At 38.2% G+C, this 22,911-nt stretch overlaps 1 protein-coding gene across 1 annotated transcript; it reads left to right on the forward strand.

Moving 5' to 3' along the window:
- The first annotated feature begins 979 nt into the window (after window positions 1-979).
- On the forward strand, window positions 980-22,507 carry RGS13 (regulator of G protein signaling 13). Its single transcript, XM_008926444.1, is given in 8 exon segments — window positions 980-1,044; window positions 3,090-3,151; window positions 5,019-5,109; window positions 5,111-5,180; window positions 7,008-7,197; window positions 21,405-21,444; window positions 21,905-21,974; window positions 22,487-22,507. Coding segments are annotated over 8 exon segments (609 nt in total).
- Window positions 22,508-22,911: the final 404 nt, after the last annotated feature.

Below are 22,911 nucleotides of genomic sequence, written 5' to 3' on the forward strand. Positions count from 1 at the left end.
TTTCAATATCCCGTAGGAAAAGTACTGGGTAAGACTCAAATAAGGTAAAATTCAATATAGATGTCAGGGAAAGAAGGAAAATAAGATGAAAGGCAAATGTGCATAGTTCACAAGTTCAGAAAGCTGGAAGATACAGCTTTGTCCTGTGTTTTATTGTGTGTTTCAGTTTGAAGGAAAAAAAATTGGTTCTAGGAGTAATATGTGCCAGTCAAACCCAAACCTGAAAGAAACTCTGACTTTAGATAAATAAAACTATTGTTTTGATTTCAGGCAGGTCTATACAAACTTACTCACTGTCCTGTGAAAACTTACCAAAGTATTGGCATTGCTTGGAAACCAAAGGAGAAGCAATAAACATTCTCCATGCCACAAGATATTTTTTAAATTTTGTCTTTTCTAGACAAACATATTTTTAACTGCCTCATTCCTAACAAAAACTTACACCCTTTCTTATGGATATCATCTCTATACAAAAACAAGTTTTATATGATGTTTTATTGACTTTGAGATACATGCTGGACAAATATCAGTGTTAATCTCTGACAGTTAACAACTTAATCAGCATTGTCCAGTTTACATTGAGCTCTGATCTCTCATCCAGGTCACTCTGAACTTTCAGGGAGAAGACTGCTAGTTTCCTTCTGCTTTGGGTCAGACTCAACCTTCTAATCTCTTTTCACAATTGAGAGAGCTAAAAGGGAGAATTATTAACATTTCTATTCTTCCCTAAGAGATATTCACTGGACTGCTTAAAGATAATTTTTAATTTATTTTTTTTTAAGTTCTCATATGTTACAAAAATATATTTTGGTCAAATGCTTCAGACACGACTCACACACAGAGATCAGATACATAAAATAAGAATACTGTTAGAACTGATTGCACTGCTATACGTACAGTGAATTTTAAGTTTTTATTTAAGAAGGCCCCAACTGAGCATAGCAGATTCAAGACTCACATGTTTTCCATGTTTAGAAGAATGAGCCCAAACGCCTGTTGGCTTTGCAAGATATTCAGAGCAGAAGAAAATGGGATCAGTTCTAAGTAAGTAAAGAGGAGAGTTATGTTCTGCAATACGTGCAGCTGAGTAAGAGACACAAAACCCTCAAAATTCACAGTGGAAGTTTTCTTTGTAAGCTTAAGATCATGCAAAAGGGTGCGACATCTTCCCAACTGCCCCAACCTGGTGCCTCCTGGACAAGGACTTCTGGACCACAGTGTCGAGGGAAGCCACTCACAGTGGAGGGTGTACAACAAGTGAATTATAGCTCCCACAAGACATTACAATTTAAGTTTTGAAGCTATAAAGCTGTAGTTCTTTTTGTGGAATACTAAATTTTTTTTTCAGTGTAATACGTATTCTTCAGCAAATTAAATCATGCTGCAGATCCGTGCAGCAAGACTCTTACTATCAGCACGACAGCTATTAAAGTTGCATTAATACAGATCATAACTCATGTTCATATTCCCTTGTTGTCTTTCTCATTTTCCCAATTTTTAAAGGAAAGTAAAAAGGTAAAAAGCTTTTCCTCTGTGTCAGCTGCCCCATGGGGCAGTGTTCTTTCTGCTTCACAGATTAATGGTAAAGACAAATAATCAGAAATGGAAATAAGACAGCTCTACTGATGATGTTCAGTGAGACAGATCTGATTGTCACTCATTCTATATACAAGTGCCATTGCTGACAGAGGTGAAAAATTATCTGCGTCAGTAACAGTGAATATGACTCAGAAATAGCTCTTAAAGAGAAAAAAAAGAAATCATTTAAAGGATTCTCACTCCCCACAACAACACACTTCATGAGTTTATGCAGAGAGAAGGATAATAGCTCATGAGAATGAAAAAGAAAATAACTATTTTACTGGCCAGAGTTGCTAGAGAGTTATTGACAATACAGTTCAACAGTGGTAACATTTCTCTTATTGTGTATTTCTTTGAGGAGGAAAGCCTGACAATATCTGTGAGTCACAGCATGTACTTTTTCCGAGAAAGATAATTATATCAAATTAAAAATAAATTAATTGGTCATCACCAATTAAAAAAGGTACAAAGCTACTAATGGCTGTTCTGCAGCAGAAATCTACACAGCATTATGCAGCACTTGTAACAAATTTTAATTTAGATTTTTAAGAAGTGCTGTGTCAAAAAAAAGCTGTTGCCAGAATTATAGTTAACATGAAAACTAAATACTCAATGAGAATGGATCTTCCTCCAGGTTTGGCTGGCACATAATCCCTTGTGCTTTCTTCTACTAATATAAGCATAAGAATTTTTTCCAAGTTACCAGCATTGATGTCCTAAAACTGCAAGGCTTAAAAATCAGTTGGTGAAAATGGAGCTATGTGCACTCAAATGGAGCTACTGCCCTCAAACATTTGTTTTTCCTTAAATTGTTTAGTCTCTCACCTCACTACTTCCATGCTCCTTCCCAGAATCAGGCAGGAGACTCCTACAAGCTTATGGACTTATTGCTTAAGAATAGCAAACATAAAAGTAAAAATCTGATTTTAGTCACCTCCAAGATCTGTCTAGATTAGTAATAATGTGTCATTCTGCATTGTAAACAGACTAGAGAGAGATGGAAAGTACCCTTGCAGCTAAGATTGCATCAGCCTTTCATTATTTACCTTATGTTTAGAGCTTATATTCATCTCTTGGCTGATAAGTCAGCTTAGATGTTAAAGGCCTTTAAATATTACAATAAGATCTTGTATCCTTGAAGACTTTGCTACTAAATACAAACTTCAGTATTCCCCAAACTCTGTGGGGATTCCTGTCCCAATGAAGTTGCTGTCTAGAAAGCTAGTAACTTGTTGTGCTCCTCCTAAGCACAATTTAAATAGGTGAATGCCATTTCTAGAGGAATTATATGGAACACCTTTAAATGGCAATATATCTGTTGCAGCAAGAAAAATATTTGTGTCACCATAATAAGCACAATATTTAGGACACACAGAAAGTCCTTTTACAATGTAAGTTTCACACAGATCATACTTAAATTAGGGGACAGATTTTCAACGGTGTAATATATTTTTTTAATACCTTGAACTGTAGCTAATCCTGTAATAATGCTCTCCTTTTTTCTGAAGTGTGTCTTTGGAGGAAGTGCTACAGTCATCCCAGTCTTTTGAAAAGCTGGTAACAAGGAAATGTAAGTAACTGTGTGTTTGCATCCCAGATGGATTACTGAAAAAAAAGTTCCCACAAAGCAAAAATCAACAACTCATGTTGTATAATATATGCTGCCTTATATGCAACTAATGAAAAACAACTGTATGTGACATGCTTAGCATGCATTGCACTAAAAATAAATGTAGCATGCTGTAAATGCTTTCCCAAACTTGCCATTTCTGCATTCACTCATAATTCTTCTAAAGACATATGATGAGGGCAGGTTTATCTGCTATATCCCCACTTAGAGCACTGAATAGCAACCTATATTAGCAAAAAAGTGAAAGAAAATTTGACTTGGGAAATCCCATGTATGGCAAAGGCACTGTGTCTAATAGTACCTCTGTGCAGGGTGATGCCATGGACATTAATTCCCGTATTCAGATATGGGAAGAACTGTAGCTGCAGTAGCAATTCTGACCTTTCCCACCCCAGCCTCCCTCTGCCTCACAGAGGGCTGAGAGCTCTCCCACATTTCTCATATGGCCAGCAGTCTGGAACATCACTGCTTTTTTTTTTTTTTTTTTTTAAATATTGACGAAAATGTTACATCACAGCACAAACTTATAAAAATTATTCCTGAAGACTGACATTATTTTCAAACTACAGACAAACTACGAAGAGCAAGCAGATTAACAGACAGAACTTCTAACTATAAAGATTTTGCCAGTGAGAGCCTTAACAGGAAACAAATTAGTATGTTACAGTTTGCAGGGAAAGCACAGGGAGAAACTCCACAAAAGAAAACAGTTTGAAGAGACACAACCACAGCAGCAGGCACACGTGTGATCACCACTACTGCCAGATGATAGACAGTGTTCAACATCTTCAGAAATATGAAAGCCCAGAGTGCTGCACAAGTAGGAAAGCTTGCTTTAAATAAAACACTTGTATCTTCCAGCAGCACTCAGAACGCTGCCCTTCTTAAAATGCCTCCTTCATTGTTCTTGGATGGCACTACTCGTTGAGTTTTAATTAATTTCAAAGCTTCATGACATCAAGAAATGCAAAGGTGTGCTCACATAAAAAGACAGACTCTAAAGCCAGTGGATTTGCAGCTCTTTATGAAAAGTGGGCAAAGTGTTTGCCTGTGTTGGATTTACTTTGAAAGCACATCTCACAACTGCAAGCACCATTTCCACTGTTGTGCCACCGAGTGAAGCCTCATAAATATTCTGCTAGATAGAGGCATTTTAGCAACTCTGTCACCTAATTCTGTGCAAAGCAAGCCTCAGGAACTTAATCTTTGCCAAGGTCCCACTAATTGCTCCTGTCAAACTCCATGCCACGTGTTTCAAAGACATCCTCAGGTGCAGAACCACTTATTTGCCAAAGAAAGAATTATTTTAAATGTTCATATCATCAAGGAAAAAGTTATTGTCTTCTATTTTACTGAGTGCTTTTCCCCCTAGATTCTTACAGCACAAAAAATGGTCTTGGTTTTTTACTCAGATCGTGGTTATTTGTTAATACTTAGATATTTTCTGTAAAAACTTAGAACTGGAAATTAGGAATACTTGTAAGTCTTTGGATATTTTTTTCACAGAGTCCAGAATGAACAAAGCTTTCCATGCTCTGCCCCTGTATACTGAAATGCCACTGAAGTTAAAGGGAGCACGGCACATGCAGGAAAATGCAAGGTTGAAGTGTGGGGGTGAGATAGGGTGATTAATTGCCCATTTGACATAATCTAATAATATTTATATATTATATTCTATAAATACAATATTTGTAGGTGTACAATCAAAAATTACACTGCCTTGTAAATATCCCTATTGCCTCCAAAGGCCTTTAAAGGTAATGCAAATATACAGGTTATATAAATTTGGCTTCTAAAATATTTACAGATGGGCCTCTGATCTGCAAGATCTACTTGAAGACAGAACACAGTGATGAAAATACAGAATTGTGGCTTGCTTGTGAAGCTTATAAGAACATGTCAGAGGAGAAGGATCTCCATGGCCAGGAAGCTTTTTATGAGACGTATTCAACCCCAGGCTCCCAAAGAGGTGACAAAATATCATGAGCTCTTTATTTTCTCTTACAGAAGGGCCTGATGTGTCATGCAACAAAGAACAACATTAAATGCCTTGCACCTCTTATATTAAAGAGAGTGAAAACTATTCATCCTCCCCAAACCTCTTTCCCAAATTTTAATACTTGACTCTACATCTTGTCTATAGGTAAATCTTTCACCTATATCCACCAAGAATACAAAAGGCACAAGTTCTTAGATCTGTCCTGTTCTCCTTAGCATCAGATCCATTGATATAACTTCAAGAGATTTTGGATTATGGCACTGCAGCATATACATATATATATTAGTCTGGTCTTTGCAAGAGTAAATATACATGAACAAAGTCAAAACTCTACCCTTTGTAAAACGGGCTAAAAGAAAGATTCCAGGACAGATAACCTTTTTTATTCCTGCTTCCAGTAGCACAAGGTTTAGGGAAAACAGAGCAGATTTATATATAAAATGTCTGATTTTTCTCCCCTGACAAGTGGCTATAGAAAAAAGTCATTCCTGCTCAGCCAGTAATGCTCTATGACCTTTAACCATTCCTGCTTATTACTCTCCTTGCAAAAATAAGCCAGTACTGGCTTTTACTGCCACTGCTTTTGGCAGGCTGACATAACCAGAGAATCATGCTAAATTATTTTTTGGTTTATGTGTAACAATAAAGTTATTATGGAGTCTCAAAATGCAGCCTCCCTGCCAGCATTGAAGGACAAGCCAAACCCAAATCAGCTGGATTCCCAAATGTTGGCTGAGAGCAGTTGCTGCTTTAAATGATTAAACCACTTGCACAAATCCAAAACTTTAAAATTTTAAAGTTCCCTCTTTTGGTTTTAAAGGCCAATTGGCAAGACAGTGCATTCTTGTCCCTTTTTTTTTTTCTGATTTTATTTTTAGCATGAGCAGCTATAGGAAACTCAGCAAGACATTTGCAATTCCAAAAGAGAAATGTCAGTTTTGCCAACCACAAATTAATTAATGAAAAGTCAGGGCTTAAATCAGGACATTTAAAAATAAGCTGTGCAATTTTTTTCTAAAATAGCGTGTAATAGAATCTTGCTATTGGTATTTGGTTTTTAAGTCTTCAGGACACACTGCTTTCATATATTCTTGATATTCACTATTAATACAAGAACTAGGTACCACTCTAAAAAAACTAGATGCTCATGAGGATTTAAAACCAGTTTATATTCAGATTTCAGCAGCATATAAAAAGGTGCCACTCAAATGACTCCTCTGGAAGTGCAAGATCTCAGTCCATGAAAGACATCAGCACTAACCAAATCTCCTCTGAACACTAACAGACAAAGTGAAGCTGAAAATAAACAATGTAATTCATCATGAGCTGATGGATTATCAAACATTTCCTTTTCCCTGGTGTATTTGCTGATCACTACACCCTTCTGCTGTTACACACCTGCAGAGCTTCAATTTATCTGCTACAAGCCATGTATTGCAGCAGAAAAATTCTAGGAATTAAAACTTTTCCTTAACAAGGTTTGTATACAGGCTCAGTTTTATCTATCCTAGAGATCAGAACAATTTTAGACATTGTTTTCCACTGGTAATGTGCACCTTCACACACTTGGACTCATTACAAATCAAAAGTCAGGCTTCCTCCTACAGAATCTAATCCTAGATCTAGGAACAACTCTTAGCAAATGAAAGGTTTGTTTTCAGTTCTGAATTTAGATTATAAAATACATAACAAGATATAAATAGAAGGCATTCAATACAGATCCCCTGAATTCAATGATCCTTCCCCTTCCTTTGTATATATTCAGAGATACCTTAGTGGTGTTGCTTTCTGTTTCAGATTAACACTGACAGCCCTGCGAGGAACGGGATCATGAGGAATATCCAAGAGCCAACACAACCCTGCTTTGATGAAGCACAGAAAATAATTTACATGCACATGGAAAGAGATTCTCATCCACGACTTCTTGAATCACAGTTCTACCAAAAACTCAAACACAGTCTTCAAACTAATGGCAAACAATTCAATGGTAAGTTAAAGAAATGGTTGAAAAATTAGAAAAGGTTCTTCTGGTATGCAAGTGTTTCAGATTTTAAGTAGACAGGAGAAATCAGACAATAGATGAATATTATTACTGATCCATTCAATTGTTCTGTTGATACTAGAATTCATGAGGCATTATCTTCCCCATTCCTTCTAGAAACTAAAAGGTTCATTTTGGGAGGTTGGTTTCCTGTCCCCCAAGTCCATTCCACATATTCCCCCCCCCAGCTGGAAGAAGAGAGGGTCCTTTTCCCAAAATAGATTTATTGTTAACTGCTACAGATCTTTCTCTTGCTTGATTGTTCTTTTGTGTTACCAGATGCAAGGCAATAACACTGTATTTCCTCAGATCATATGATTCATAAAACAGTAACTAATGGCAGCAGCAATAACAAATCACTGCTTTTATCACTTTCATTAACAGCACTTGAACGAGCTCAGGTACACTTTTCCACTGGCAGACAAAACTAAAAGGCATTTGCTCACATTAATCATTCAAAGCTACTGTTGAAAAAGGTAAAACCCTTAGAAATAGCTAAATTGGTAGAATTCTGTCTCTTTCCTTATTTATTTGAGAAGAATAAAAACAAAATTAAAAAAATTAAGTAGGCAACTCTTCTAACATTAAATTTGGCAAGATTAAAATGCAAATTAATAAAACCACTATAGCAATTAACCGTATTCAACCCTGGAAACTGTTGACCTATGGAGGCACCCAGGAAAACAACCATACTGAACAGATGGTCTGGGGGTTTATTGGGTTTTGGTTTGTTTTTAGAAGAGCTGACAATTATATAATTTTTTCTTTGTAAATATGAGCCGTGTTAGCCTCCATTCTTGATAACAGCCTTGAAATTCATACTTTATTATTATACTGCTGTTTTCATGAGATTTACATCCACTCTCTTGGTATATAGTTGATAAGCATAGAATAAAAAATGCAGATTGCAGATCAGACCTATGAAACAAAGTAAAAATCTGCTTATAATCAGTCAGTCAAACCAAAGCTGTAAGAATAGCACAAGATTATACTTTCGGCGCAGATGGGTGGTGAGAACATACAATGTCTCTTCATTGTACAATCAACAGACTTCAGAGAATAAGTTGTGAGGAGGCTTTTCTCTCAGGTTCTCTCAATCAATTTTGTACTTCCATTTTAACCCTAGATATTTCTACTTTTAAGTCCCAAAAAATAAATGGCAGGCAGTGTCACTCTAAGTGTAGCAACGAACAATTATACAGAACTTGGTACTGTAGACAACAGATTTAAACAAACTGTGAGCAGAAATGTTTATCACCAGTTACAGGGCAGATGAGAATGTTTGGGACCTTGCAACCTCAGAGGAAAGGGAAATGACTGCAGCATTTCCAAGTATTACCAAATGTACAGTACTGTTGCAATCACAGGGCCCTTCAGAAAATGACGTTTGGTCTAATGTTCGCTAAACAGTGGGAAGAGTGCAATGCAAAAAGTCTTCCAAAAAGAACATTTTGCTGCACATTCCAGTGAGCTGGAATCCATGGCTACAGATCAGAGCTGTTTCTTGGCAAAGACTGCATCCTAACACAGGCTTACCTACAGTCTCCTACAAAAAAAGCTTCACAGAGGTGGTAATATGGTAACCTCTCTCAGCAGAATTACCCATTTAATAATTATCAGCAGCACAGTCTTAAGATGCTTTGATATCAAAATATTCAACTTCAAGAGCTAAAACATTTTAGAAAACCAAACTTTTAAAAATTCAATTTTAAAATAGCAGACCCATCTCAGGGTCTGATTAAAATGCACAAATGATTCTAACTTTTTTTTTTAGATTAAAAAGAAAAAAGAAACAGGTGAAGCAATGTAGAAAGAAAGATAAAGAAACACAAGAGGAGCAAATTATGTATTCAGGAAACTAATCATGTAGCTGAGCACTCTTTTAGATGTTATACATCATAGGTGTGCAGATTCCGAGAACTAGGAATTCTCATGACACCAGAAATAAGATCTCAGGCACTGCAGCCAAATTGTGCAATTGGTTCTTCAGAAAGGAATGTAAATTAGAAAGAGCATCATATTATGGATTCCAGGCACGTCGTCCCACTGACTTTCATGCGTCTGCATGTCTTTACAGGAACAGTGACATGGAATCATGAAGTGCACTGCAGACAGTCAGTATTATGGACACACAGATTCTGTCTTGACTCAGCTACATGAACACTTTATAGCACATAGTGCCCCTTGGGATATCTAAGGCTTCTCCTACGACTAGTAGGTCTGACACTGCCCACTGCCTGCTGGTAAGTGGATGCCAGAGATCCTAGAGCATCTCAGGAGGATTAGATGCCTGTGTTTACATAACTCAAGCCCGATTTCTTCACTATATTAGCTAAAGGTTTCACATTTGTTAGACTTTATCCACCTCTGCCATCTTAAATCATTTACTGAAGAACTGTTTCATCTATAAATGTATTTTCTCTCCAAAACTGCCATGGTAGTTATCTCAAGTGTCCTGTATCTCAGATTTTGCTCAGCTCAAATTATAATGCTACTATTCAGGGACTAAGAGCAGCTCCTTACTGCAAAGACATGCATCTCACACAATTGGGAAATGGGATAGGTCTAGTCTGAGAAGTTTACCCAACTAGGGGTTTTTAACCATGTCAAACCTCCACTGATGAGCCACAGCCCACCTTCACACCCATAGCTCTCTAGTGCTACTTCTTCTCTCTGGATTTCTGCATTAGGTGCACAAATCTGAGGATGGGGGGAAAATCCTGAGGCTTTACAGCAAAAGAGCAGGAAAACAGGGCTGCAGTTCCTCTTCCACAAACCCATCCCCCTGTAAGTCACTGTTACTGGACCCTCTAGATCCACAGCCCGCACTTCTTAATGGGAAACAACTCAGAAGCCAAAACCTAAAACTTGTAGCAAAGACTGTATATGAGTGTTGCCTTCCTGCCCAGCTGTGAAGAGCAGCAGCTTTGTAACTGTGGTAAGAGTGCTCTGCCAGGCTGGTGACAAGTCTTAAGGTGACACCACAGCTGGCAGATAGCATTTCATAGGCACTGAAAGTGCCGATAATCAGAAATGACAGATTGTCACTGTATTTGCTCAGTTCTGAAGGAACAGGGCATTCATCTAACGACAGAATTAATCTGTTACCTCTTTGTTGTCCTGGATTGTCTGTCTCACTAGCCTCCCACTGCTAAGTCAAAACCTGCCCAGAACATCCATCCTTAAGGTTGTTGCTACACATAGCACCAGTCAAGGCAAATAGGTTTTTCTCTCACACTCCTTATCTGCAAATGGTGATTCCAGTAATCACTTTGGAAACAACAGGTGAGTAAATATGAACCAGAATTTTTTTCCCCCCCTTGACGAAGCACTTACACAATTATTTCACGGAGGTATTTCCTTACTACCATGACGTGACCTGCCTTGCTTTTGGTTAGATAAAGAGAGTACAGGACTGTAACTTTATTTGCATAAAAATACAGGGAAAGGACTCTCAAAAGTTCTAAAAGCAGTTTTCAGACACTTGAAATTATAAAGATTTATCATTCACAACACATGACCCAGTCAGTTATTAATGAGTCATTCAGTACCATGGCAGACTACATCAATTCTTAACAGTAGTAGTCAGCAATATTTTCTATTAATTACTCTCTACCAATGAATACCTACTTATTTTTTAATATCATAATTCAAAGAGTCCACAATCAATGAAAAAGTTCAAAAGGAATAAATATATAAAAAAATACAGATTGCAGGTCAGACCTATGAAACAAAGTAAAAATCTGCTTATAATCAGTGAATCATTATCCCTGTTCCTTCACTCAATTTTGTCTGTTGCTGACATAATCTTATAAAAATGAAAGAGGATTTTATAATTAAACATGTAATCTCATTTCAGTTCAGATACCAACACATAAATTACTTGTTTATTCCTCATTATTTTCTTTACTCTCTCACTACTTTTCATTTTAGCTGTATTTTTGCAACAGTTCCTGCTGATGGACACCCTGCTCTTGTTTTCTAGAACATATTTTCCTTTATATATCTATCTCAGCAGTTCTACAAATTCCTTCCCTTCCAATCTGACTCCCCTTTCTTTTTACATTCAGTATTTTTTTTTTAAGCATATTTAACACTCACATATTTCAGCATATTTTAGAGGGTTTGGTGTTTGTTTTAAATAACGTAAGGTTTTACAACATTGGTTCCAGATCAGCATCTATCACTTCCAGCCCTTTTGGACAAGCTCATACTCTCTCAGGAGTTACCTTGATGCTACTTTAAAAAAGACCTCTCTCCACTCTACCCATACTGAGCCTTCCAGAACACTCTCCAGCACCACCACAGTCTCTTCATAACCAGCCCAGATAACATGTCCAAAGCACCAGTAATACTCCAGCACCCAAAAAAGCCCTCCCAGAAATGCTGTTCATGGACATTCCTGCAGTCCCACCTAAACCACAGCAAGGTGTAACTGTGGCAGCTCCCTGCTGCTCAGAGGGAGTGCTGCCCATCCAGCCCACGAGTCCAAAGGGCTCCTTGATTGACTCAGAGGTCTCCTCACAAGGACTAATTACAAGACTGAAATGATGAATAGGACATTATCAAATATAATTCCAGAACACAAGCATGGCAACTGACCAAATTACAAGGGGGAGATTCTAGTTAAACTTTTATTGCTGCTACTTCAGCATGGCAAGATAAAATTGCTCAGAGGATAATAAGCCTGTATTGTCTTTACAATTGTAGTACACTGGATGAACAGTTCACTGACATTTAAAACAGGTAGTTTTACATTTCTAAGTATTGAAGAGTGGGTGAAATCTACATCTAGTGTCAATTACAGACGTGATAAGTTGCAAAACAACAGTTACCAAGATAATTATGTTCTGCCTAGTTCTGCTTCTCTAATAAACTTCTAAAAGATACAGCGTTACAAAAACTTTTTCAGCATGATCAGAAATGAGATCAAACAATGAAGATTAAATCTAGCAAAGAAATTACCTGTCTTAACAGGTCAAAGTTTTAACAGAATATGTTGATAGTTTTGCCTCCAGTAACTTAGTTTGGACTTACTGATTGTTGTGCAGTGATACATGAAGCTAATTGTCCAGATAATTCAGATAGTTCTTCTTACAGCTTTTGAAAAGAATTCTTCCAGTTTCTGTATCTGCACTGGGCCTGACAGCCATTTTGGTGATAAAAATAGCTTTTCTACCCAGCATCTAGTGGTTTGAAAGTGAAGCCAGCTAGCTGGAGTATATCTACAGCACCAGTAGAAAGGTGTTATCTACTCCACCTGCACTTCACATCAACAGAAGAAAGACGATTTCCAGTGCCAAGAGCTACCCAACCCCACTAGCAAAAGTTTAGAACCATTGCTGAGAAACTGTTTTGACAAGAGCAAATCTCATGACTCTGAGGCAGTTAGACTTTAGCAGTGATGTAACTTGGAAGGATTTCTGGACAGAGAGGACCAGGTTCTCATATATTTACATCATATTAATGCTGGTAGTCCTTATGGAAAGCCCTAGGGTGTTAGCACATGCTGCTTTAAAAAAAAAAAAAAAAAAAAAAGAATTCATGAAAGAGTAACAGAGTTGGAAAGCCAGCAGGTAAGAAACTTAATTAGACGTAGGGGAGTACCAGGTTTGCTGGTGAAATATTGCCCCAAATGAAACAAACAGCAGAAAGAAGTCTGAGAGAGGGCCAGCTCACCTCAACCTGACCTCCTCCCCTCCACACCCCTATTTGGCCACAGCCCACAGCCTTAGACAGCCCACTGCCAGCCAGGACAAGCACTTGGGAAGAGTCCCTGGAGGTATCCCAGGAGTAACCTGCAGGACAACTCGATGTGTCACCATCAGCACAGGCTCTGCTGGGGCTCCTTCACCTGCTACAACCAGCCAGATAAACATTGCACCCAATAAGGAGGGCAACCTCACAAGGGTCATACTTCGTGTCATCCATCAGCTACAGAAGTGTTTTAGGCGTTATTACCATCCAGGTAATGGTAATTTTTAAGTGTTCAAGGAAATAGGGTTAAAAACTGAGTCATATGAATAAAACTCAGCTCTTTATTAAGATAGATTCTTTTAAAATTTCCAACTAAAAACAGAGTATCCACATTACCACATCAAGCCATCTTAAATTACAGCTTCTATTTCAGTAAGAGTGCATAATTCTGTATTTTTATATTAGAAAAGTATTTTTAATACGCACAGCTTAAAAACCCACGAAACAATCAGTCATAATCATTTATGACTGATATTTAGAGAAGCAAACTGCACCAAACATACAAACATAAATCAGAAACTTAGAGTTTCAAGCAGACTTTTCTCATTCCATTTTATTTGCCTTTTTTATTTAAAAACACAATTAACATGTGTCCAACAGGCTTCAGAAGGCAGAATGTTTTAATCAGGACACCACTCCTGCAAGACAAGAAATAAGAAGAACTAAGAAAGTAGAGAAACAAAACTATAAAAAGACTCTGGCTTCCCATTTAGCCTAACACAACTTTCTCAAACCCTCACAAATAATTTAAAGTCTACCACACATGGAGGAGATTAGAAGCTTTCTTTTCCCTCCCAACTTGTGCACAGTCCGTTCCTGCAAATGCACCAGCATGCATTGCATCAGTAAGATCTAAGGCTGATCATATTTAGTCCAGATGTGCAATAATATTATTACTGAAGCAATGAAAAAAGTATTTACGACCAATGTTGTAAAGGGGACAATTTGGATCCAATGGGAAATACCATTATAGAAACTCAACATTCCTTTGGTGCTCAATGAATTAAAATGGTTTTTGGTCAGTTTTCCACTGTTGCTATTTTTATTTTGTTTAGAGCTCTCCTTTTCTCTTTTTTTTTTTCCCTTGGCCGAACAGCTCTGTTGATAGATGTACAAAGCAGACCTGCCTGGACAGGCACAGCAGAGCCTTTTCTTATGTGATAAAGAAAATATGGTCCTCAAACACACTCAGGAAACTGAAATTGTTACTGCTTCTCATCTAGAGAGCTCTGTCAGGAAACAATTGCATGGTTACATTTGCCATTTAAATTCAGCTGCTTACTATTAACCTTTTTAATGAAAGATTTGAAAAGAATTTACATGAGCAAATGATTAAAGTGTATGACAATTAATACGTGGTAAAGCTCACTGAGACAAAAAGCACAACACGTACTCTGCTTTACTGCAGCGTGACAAATGAGATGGCAGATACAACCACACTATCCAGTGCAGAATTAATCCCAGATGGATTCTCAGATAACTGAAGAAACAAGAAGTGCAGTGTCACAAAAGGGATCAACCAAAAAAGAACAAAAGAAACAAGTAGGAAGAAGTACTTTAAAAGCAAAAGATAAGGTGAATAACTCAAAGTAGAGCAATTTATGTTTTTATATAATTTATGTACTATATAAATTTTATAACATATCTGTATTTTATTTGTGTATCAGTCCTGCACTGGTCCTGACCCATAATGATCAGGAAAGATGATGACCAAAAAGTTGCACCTGGTCATGGATTAGGGGAGCAAAAGAATTTCTCTGTGATAAAGAAGCAAGATTTCTCACTTGTGAAGGAAGCTTCACAAACAGAAGAGCACTTAGGGAAAAGATCAGGAAAGGTGCAAGCTGTAGCCTTTTACACACCTCCGTTCAACCCTCCCCAAAACCGCATGGATTTCAACATGCCAAAAGGACCCGTTATGTCACTCAGTCACTTTAATATTCAGTTGAAACCAGTTCCACTTAGCATTGCTGTTCTGCCAAAACTGCCCAGAGAGAAGGGAATGCCAGCAACTGGATACAGATCACGTTTTCTGTCATGTAGCTGTAGTTGTTATGCTTCCCTACATTTCTACTTCGTGCTTTTGGAAGTAACGCTACTGTGAGACGTGTTTGAAAGTCCCCAAAGACATCTGAAAGGTCTCATCAGCTCTCAGCAAGAAAGTAGTTCCTCCACACTGCTTAAATCAGTACTAGGGTTGTCAGTGGAGTTCCCAGGGAATGTGTGGCTAATCTTACACAAACACAAAAATTAACTGGACTCCCAAAATGAGTGAGCTCACCAACAGCCTTAACAAAAGTCATAGCCTTTTTGGTGTGTAAAAATGTGTTGTGAGCTTAGATAAACAGTTATTTGTTTCTTGAACTGTTATTTGTTTCTGTAATTGTTTTGATTCACTTTTCTTGTTCCTTGTTAAAGATCACATTTAAAAATATGCAGGACTGACTTCCTTGTTTAACTACAACTCCCCAGTTCAGTTCCTAGGTCCAGCATCTTCCATGGGAGAAGTTTTACTTGGAATCTTTACAACCATACCACACCTGCACAACCTGCTGCTGTAACCCTTCTTCCAATTCTTGTTAGTAATATACCACACTAAAGCAACAAAACAACTCTATCTAATGACAGATTATGTCAAAGCACTCCTAGAACTGTGTCCAGAATGGAAATGTGTAATAGGTACTGTCTGTGGAGAAGAAAAAAAAAAATCAAAACAAAAAACCCCCATCGAGCCCACACACTTCCTTTACCTTTCAAAGTCTTACTGCATCAGCTTCTCCCTCCACCAGGACATTCTTGAGGATTCAGGGGGAGGCTTTCGTTTTCTGTTTGGGTTTTTCTACTCCCCACCATTAGAAGCATCTGGCTTCACAAAAAGTCCTGAATAGTCCAGTTAATTCAAGTGGATTTATATTGATTAGTTGCTGTGCGGACTCTTTAGATCCTCAAACAAGCAATCACATGCTTTGCCTTAATTTTCTTAAGTTACTTTTACCCACTTTAAGATAAATCTGATAACTTATACAGTGGTCATGCTCAAATTTCAAGAGAGAGCACTTATTTCTGCCATGCAGTTTTGAAGAGTAATGCAGCTTTATCTGCTGCTACAACTATGCAGCACATAAGAAGGCCTCAGCATGCTAAGATGATGCTACTGCTGATTATAGATATTAACTATCAGTCTTTAAAGAGATAGGCCTTGTTACAAAGGCTGATTTTTAATATGCCCAATATTTATACATATGTATTATACAGTGACCACACAAGTATTTATGTTAAGCAAGAAAAGCATGAGGAGTGGTCTGCATTTGTTACAACTACACAATATTCTGTATGGCAGAAGACTTCAAATATTACAGGAGTGTTTGATGTCTCTGCTTTTAATTGAAGCAGGAGGACTGTGCAGGGCTCAGTTAATGTCCCAAGCCAAAAAAGTTCGGAGATACTCTTCAGGAAATCATCTAATTCTTAGACTTGCCCATCATCCATTCATAAACTCACATTGAAGACCTAAAATCTGTTAAACCTCAACAACTTCCTTATAAAAATTCTTTCCCATAATTGATAAAGGATTCCTAAAACTCACTTATAAGTTGATAATTTTTTTTGTCTCATTCCAATTTAGACAGTACTACCCCCACAAGCTACACTTGTCCTTGGCCTTGTCACAGTTTAGTCCATAAAAGGCAGTCAGACCTACCTGTTTAGAATGAAATTTATGTTTACTTCCACTTTGTGAAGATTGCAGTTAGTTTGTTTAAGAAGAGGAAGGTGACGTAGCTAAGAGCTGACATTACCAAAACTAGAAGGGGTAAATGCACATTGCAGAACTCTCAGTGGCCAATCAAGCAGCTCATGCAGTTCTAGCATATTAATACATACTAAGATACGTCACTTGTGTTCTCTTTTAGTAATTCCTTAAAAAGATGCTGCTATCAGGGGTGCAGATTATTTCTGCTTTCCCACTACTGTAAGCAACGTGACTCTGAATAAGGTTTCTTCAGAGACTTCTACATTCTGGAAACTTGCCAGCTATAACTCATATATAGATGAATTAGTACTGATATATATGCTGCAAAAGAAGGAAAAAACACCCCTGAAGTTCAAACATGAAATAAAATAAGCTAAATAAAAGTCTGAGTAGTGGTGTGTCTAAATAGCATGCCGATAGAATTTTATACAAACACAAGCTGGAATTCTGCCCTCCATAAAGTATTAATACATTTCCTTGACTTTCTAAAGAAATTAAAAAATCATACAGAAAATGTCAGTATCAAAAAGAAATAACACCCTCAACTGATGAGCAATTTAGGGCCACATATCTCAAGGGAGGAACCTAGAAGTGAACTTTTCAAGATTCACATGCAAGTTCTTTAGATGTTTAGGGCCTTTTTTATGTACCATTACCATTCTCATTAGGATCACTTGTCAATTGAGTATTGTATGGATTTTTCTTCCAATTATTATTTGCATGACAGTTGTGCCTGTTTCCTCCCCCATGCAGATATATCATGTTTCTGACCTGGCTATTCCAGCCCTTCTCACCTGGTCAGTGCTACTGCAAACACTGAGAGCAAAGGTGAATTCCCACCTCCTCTGAGCACTCAAACCACTGACTGCTTGCTTTCCTAAGTGTTCAAATTATCAAATACAAAAACCAGCTTGCTCCATCATGATATGGGAAAGCATATTTAGGGCCTGGAACAAAACCTCCAATCCTGGCCCATCCCATCCATCACTGCAGGTAAAAAGGAGGAGGAAAAAACCACATTTAAATGACCTGAAGATTAGCCATCAGGTTTCCCTATTGGCTGATTACATGCTGGGTAGAAAAGTTCTGCAACTTTTATGAGTTTGTTTACTGCCCAAAACTTCTCCACAAGTGTCTTATACCTAGGTATTTTGGAATATTAATTACCCACTGAGCCCTTCATTCAACAACAATAGATATTGGAGACCTGTAATTTGCTGCCCCGATAAGATGGAAGGTACAGTTCAACAGATCACAGAGCCAGCAAGTCTCTGCCCTTACAGTTTAGATTCAGTAGGAAACTAGCATACAAAAGAGGAAGAAAAATCCAATTAATTATCCTTTGAAAGGTCACTTCTCTTACTCCAGTGAAAAGAGACAACACACACAGGGGTACACTGTCTCCTTAGCACTAACAAAACATACTCTAAAAGGACAGATGCAACCCCGAGGCTTGGCAAGGAGCCTAGAAGCACATTTCTTTCCTGATAACAGTCTTGGAGGTATTTTCAGAAGTAATCCTTTCATTTTCAGAGGTTAAATGTCTTCTGTAAAGCACACAAGCTTAGAAGTAGCCAAACCTAAGATAATACCTTCCACCGCCACAATTTTCTCATTATGATTTAAAGAGAGGCATTTAAACATTGCTTTAAAGCATATATAAAACTCAGGGTTCTGTTTTGGTAAAAGTCGTTGCCACCAAGCAATTCTCATCCAAGGAATTCCCACTCCATAACTGTCTGCATAATCAATCACTCTTGTGGTGTTCACAGAACGCAGGGACAGCCAAAACCCAGCCAGTATCTGCTCTGTAAAAGTAAAAGCATTCCTTATCAGTCTCTCCACTCATTGCTGGTTTGTGTCAGTAAACATGGTGGACTTTTACAAAATATTTTAAATGTTTCACTTTTCTTCTCATCTTCCATCCTCGGCTCTATATGTGTGCACAAACACTGTAGTTTTGGAGAAGAAGGTTAAACTTCATTGCACTGTCATCAAAGCTCTCCTCCTTCATGCAGATGCCTGAAAGAGCATTTTTTCCACATTGAACTGTGCAGTGGTGCTTGATAGCACCTCCTGAGAAATGTTCTGATACCACAGGTTTGGGACTTGACACATTTGACCAAAAGTTTCCCAGGAACAAAAAGTAGCAAAAGGTAGGTGGCCTCCGGTGTCAGCTGGAATAAGTTGTAATGAGTAAGAGGAGTAGGTCTGCTGAGTAAGATTATGTCAGTTTTAGTTTGTAACTTCTCAGAATAAACTGGTTTATACAGTGTTCCAGGAATATTACCAAATAACTTCAGTGTATGGGGGTGACTCCGTGTGCTGGTGAAACAGAATAATAGTTCAAAGGAACAAAACCAAGGAAGTCAGAGTTTCATGCAGCTGGAAAACTCAGTCACTTAACACTTGGCAAGTTGTCAAAGCACTAAATGGCAATATATCCTCAAATAAATTAAAATTTCATAATGCTGTCTCAACAATCTAAGAAAGAAAGTGTGACCATAACAAAGCAGGTGTTTCAGTTAATTTGTTATAACACACTAGTTCCAAAGCTGTGGTCTATTAGGCAAAAATCCAAGACCCAGATGTAGTCCGACACAGATTAAGTAGCATTAGCATCAGACAAATAAACTCTGCTTTGTAAATGCTAGCTTTTCTGTAGTTTCCAGAGAAATCAGCTTTTCCAAAATCATATAAAATACATATTGCTCAGGACACTGGGAGTGGCCGAGGCTCTTACTGTGCTTAGTTTCAGCTGCATGATTTCCAGGGCTCACCCTCAGCCTGAAGGAAACACCCCCTATTTCATCCATGCTTGCTGACAGAGGTGAGCTCTGCAATCACCACGTCAGTGTCAGAAAGATTTCTTCTGCAGGCACAAGCTCTCCAGGTAACCTTATGAGATGCAATCCCTAATAGCCAAGTCTCAGTAGGAAAGCATTAGAAAAGACTTAACCAATGTTAACTGAGGCTGAGTGCAGGCTAGGAATCGCACCCATCAGTTTTGGATGCCCATTTGTGTTTTCAGGAGCCATGCCAGTCCTTTCTGTGCTCATCCAAAGCCAAAAGTAAATGTCTTAAGTCCCCACAATATACAGCTTTAGGTCATGCCACAGTGGGTCTCCACATCCAAACAAAACCTGGTTGAAATGATGACTAGTTCAGCACCCTCAGCTGCTGTATGGAAGAAAGAGCTCCTGTTAAATGTGGTTACATAAAGCTGAGCAGCAGTGGCCAAACAGCAGTCTGCTTTAGATAGACCTCTTGAAAACAAATGGAAGACATTGGGTTTTCAAGCCACCTCAGTGTCCAGGCAATAGGTTTTAGAAGTGTTTTTCTCTCAACTCTGGAAAAGAATTTCACCACAAGAGCTGAGACATCTTTGCCAGAAGCAGCTCAGATACCACTGATTTTTATCAGAACTTAAAAGACTAGTCGAATTATCATTTTCTTCTTTCACTGAAAGCTCCTGACAAGTTCTGATAAGGAGAGAACATTAATACACAAAGTGCCTGTATCCAGGGCAACTGAAAGGCTCAGCTGAGCAAAGACTATAATTTCTGATAAGAATGCAAGTATGCAACTAAGACATCCATATTCATTTTGCCTTTACTTTGTGGATTTGTTTATGCCAGAGAAGTAGAGTAACACAGGAAACCAAACTTACTGTACTTGTTCTTATAAGCTTATTAGCAGGTGTAGACACCAAGGAAGGAAGAAAAGGCAAGAAGTTCACCAGCTACTTGTCTCATACCACCAAGTGATATTTGCTATCAGTAAAATGTTCCATTACTTATCATACGGATCTGCTGAATGGTTTTATGCCAAGCTTCAAATCCTTCGTGTCATTAAGTCCCCACAAATGGGAAAAAAGAGCACCATTACTACATGGAATCATCACACTCATTTAGAAAGTAATTAATCCAGCAGCACAGATCAGATTAGATTATAACTGAAATAAATCCATCCTTGTGTTTAAGTGCACAAGTTTAAAGCCAGGCCTGTTGAAGTACAAGAACCCTCAGCGGCAGGTTCAAATGAGATGTAAAGATGGCCTGAGTCATTTCCTCATCATGCACAGCTCCCCACTGTGCTGTTCTGTCTCCTCCATCAGATAGGGGCCAAAACCCTACTCAAAAGCAACTGACAGCAAGTTATTTACATCAAGAGCAGACTGTGCATTTCCAGGCAGTTCTGTGTGAATTACAATACTCGGAACAGAAAACCCAACAACAAAAGGTGAAATGGGCAACATGTACTTGCCACTGTAATCAGAATTACATGTACTTGCCACTGTAATCAGAAAAGAGAAATTAAAATACCTGCCTACTGTGCAAATAAAGGATCACAGCAAACAGCATTGCTTCTGGTACCCAGGAGGTGGGGTTTTTTTCCTTTTCTCTTTTTTCTTTTTTTGTTTGTTTAAATAAAGCGTTCTGTTTATTCATTCTTCCATCTTTCAATAGATCCATGAATGTCCCCAGTCAGTGAGGCATACTTCCTCCTGGGATACTTGGAAAGAGTACATCACATGTAGAGAACTCCCACTGTCACAAACATTTATTTAGTGGTGTCTTCAGAAGACCATCCACGTGATCTCTCTCAGGTTTTCTGTTTGGCTTTTTTTTTGTCTCTCCTGAAGCCTGGACTACAGGAGAAGAGCACTTGCTACCTGGTGAGATGTAACAGGCTTGCCCATACAGAAAACCTCTTATGGGGGAAGGAGCCAGAAGGTGACAGCAGGCAAACAAAAGGGAAGCTTCTACAATAAGATGTAAAATAGTACAGGAGTAACAACGTAAAAACCACCCCCCCACTCCACCAACATTGTGACCTCAGGAAAAACTTCTGCTGTGGAAGATTTTGCCACCTTTCCCAGTGCAACAGGTCTCATCAGCACAGCTGCCTCCCTTCAGCTCATGGCCCTGACCCTGCTGACAGACAGCCACCCTACCTTCTCCTTCCCAGAAACACCCCCAGGAGGAACAAGAGTTGGGAAAGGCAGGTCCTTTGCTGCTCTGCCCAACCTGCAATGTGTGCAAGACATCAAACCCACAGTGAAATTGAAATAAGGCAAGAGTTGGGTTTGCTCTCCCCAGTCAACTGATTTTGGTTAAATTTTAAACCACGTTTTCTTTCTAGGTTCCAAAAAGAAAGACTGGAAAAAAATGTTTTGGAAGATATATTAGCAAAGGAAGATTTGTTTGAAAAGGTGAGTGATCCCATTCAGAAAGACATAATTAAGAGGTGGATAGGTTTGAGCCACCTTGCCCCAGGACATGGTACTAACAGCCACTAATGATCTAAACTCTTCCAGACTCCTTGCAGATTAAGGATATTTTGGTTTTATGTTGTAAACAAAGAAATCAAAGGCAGATCATGAGACAACCTTTGCACAAAGTCGCACACACGAGACAGAATGGGAATATCAAGCCTGATCTCCAACATAAACTTAAATGAAAAAATTAGCTTCCCATTAGCCTGGTCCTGACCAGCAAAGCTGTACTGACTTCAGACCACAGAGATCTGGCCAAATTTAACACACAAAAATCCCACACGCCAAGTACACAAACACATAACTTGCTCCAGCTTACCAACATCACTTTTCTGTCTTCCTACGCCAGAAGTACAAAATAGTTTAGAACAGACTGTTCAAATTTGCTTGTAAACTTATAAGTAGAACATTAATTCTCTGTCACACTTTTTTGCCGATTTTCTTTTCAGATACTGTCTCCTGCAACATAGTAGCAATATTTCAAAAACCGTAATTATACAAACCCCTAATAAAACAAGAGCCAAATTACCTCAAGGAAGGTTAGCAAGGAGGAACAATTGATTAAGCCCAGCTAGGTTTCTATGATGTAAAACAAATACATAACCTCCTATTGTATACATTTGCAGTATCAAAAATATTTATTCTACACCCACTTTCTGTAACTTTTTCCAAGAGAATATTTCAGATGAAAGTAAGGAAACATGCATGCTCCAACACCAGTTTTCTTCAAGAAAAAATACATACAGAGATAATTTCAGCATTTTCATTGGTGATTTTTCGTTACTAAAAGCCCTCATACTTCTAAGTAGTACACTCCAGTGACTTTTTTAACCCTTTAATCTGTAAAAGGATCGTTAAGGTCATTCACAGCCTA

Source organism: Manacus vitellinus, unplaced genomic scaffold, assembly GCF_001715985.3.
Source record: "Manacus vitellinus isolate BGI_N305 unplaced genomic scaffold, ASM171598v3 scaffold_44_pilon, whole genome shotgun sequence".
NCBI lineage: Eukaryota > Metazoa > Chordata > Aves > Passeriformes > Pipridae > Manacus > Manacus vitellinus.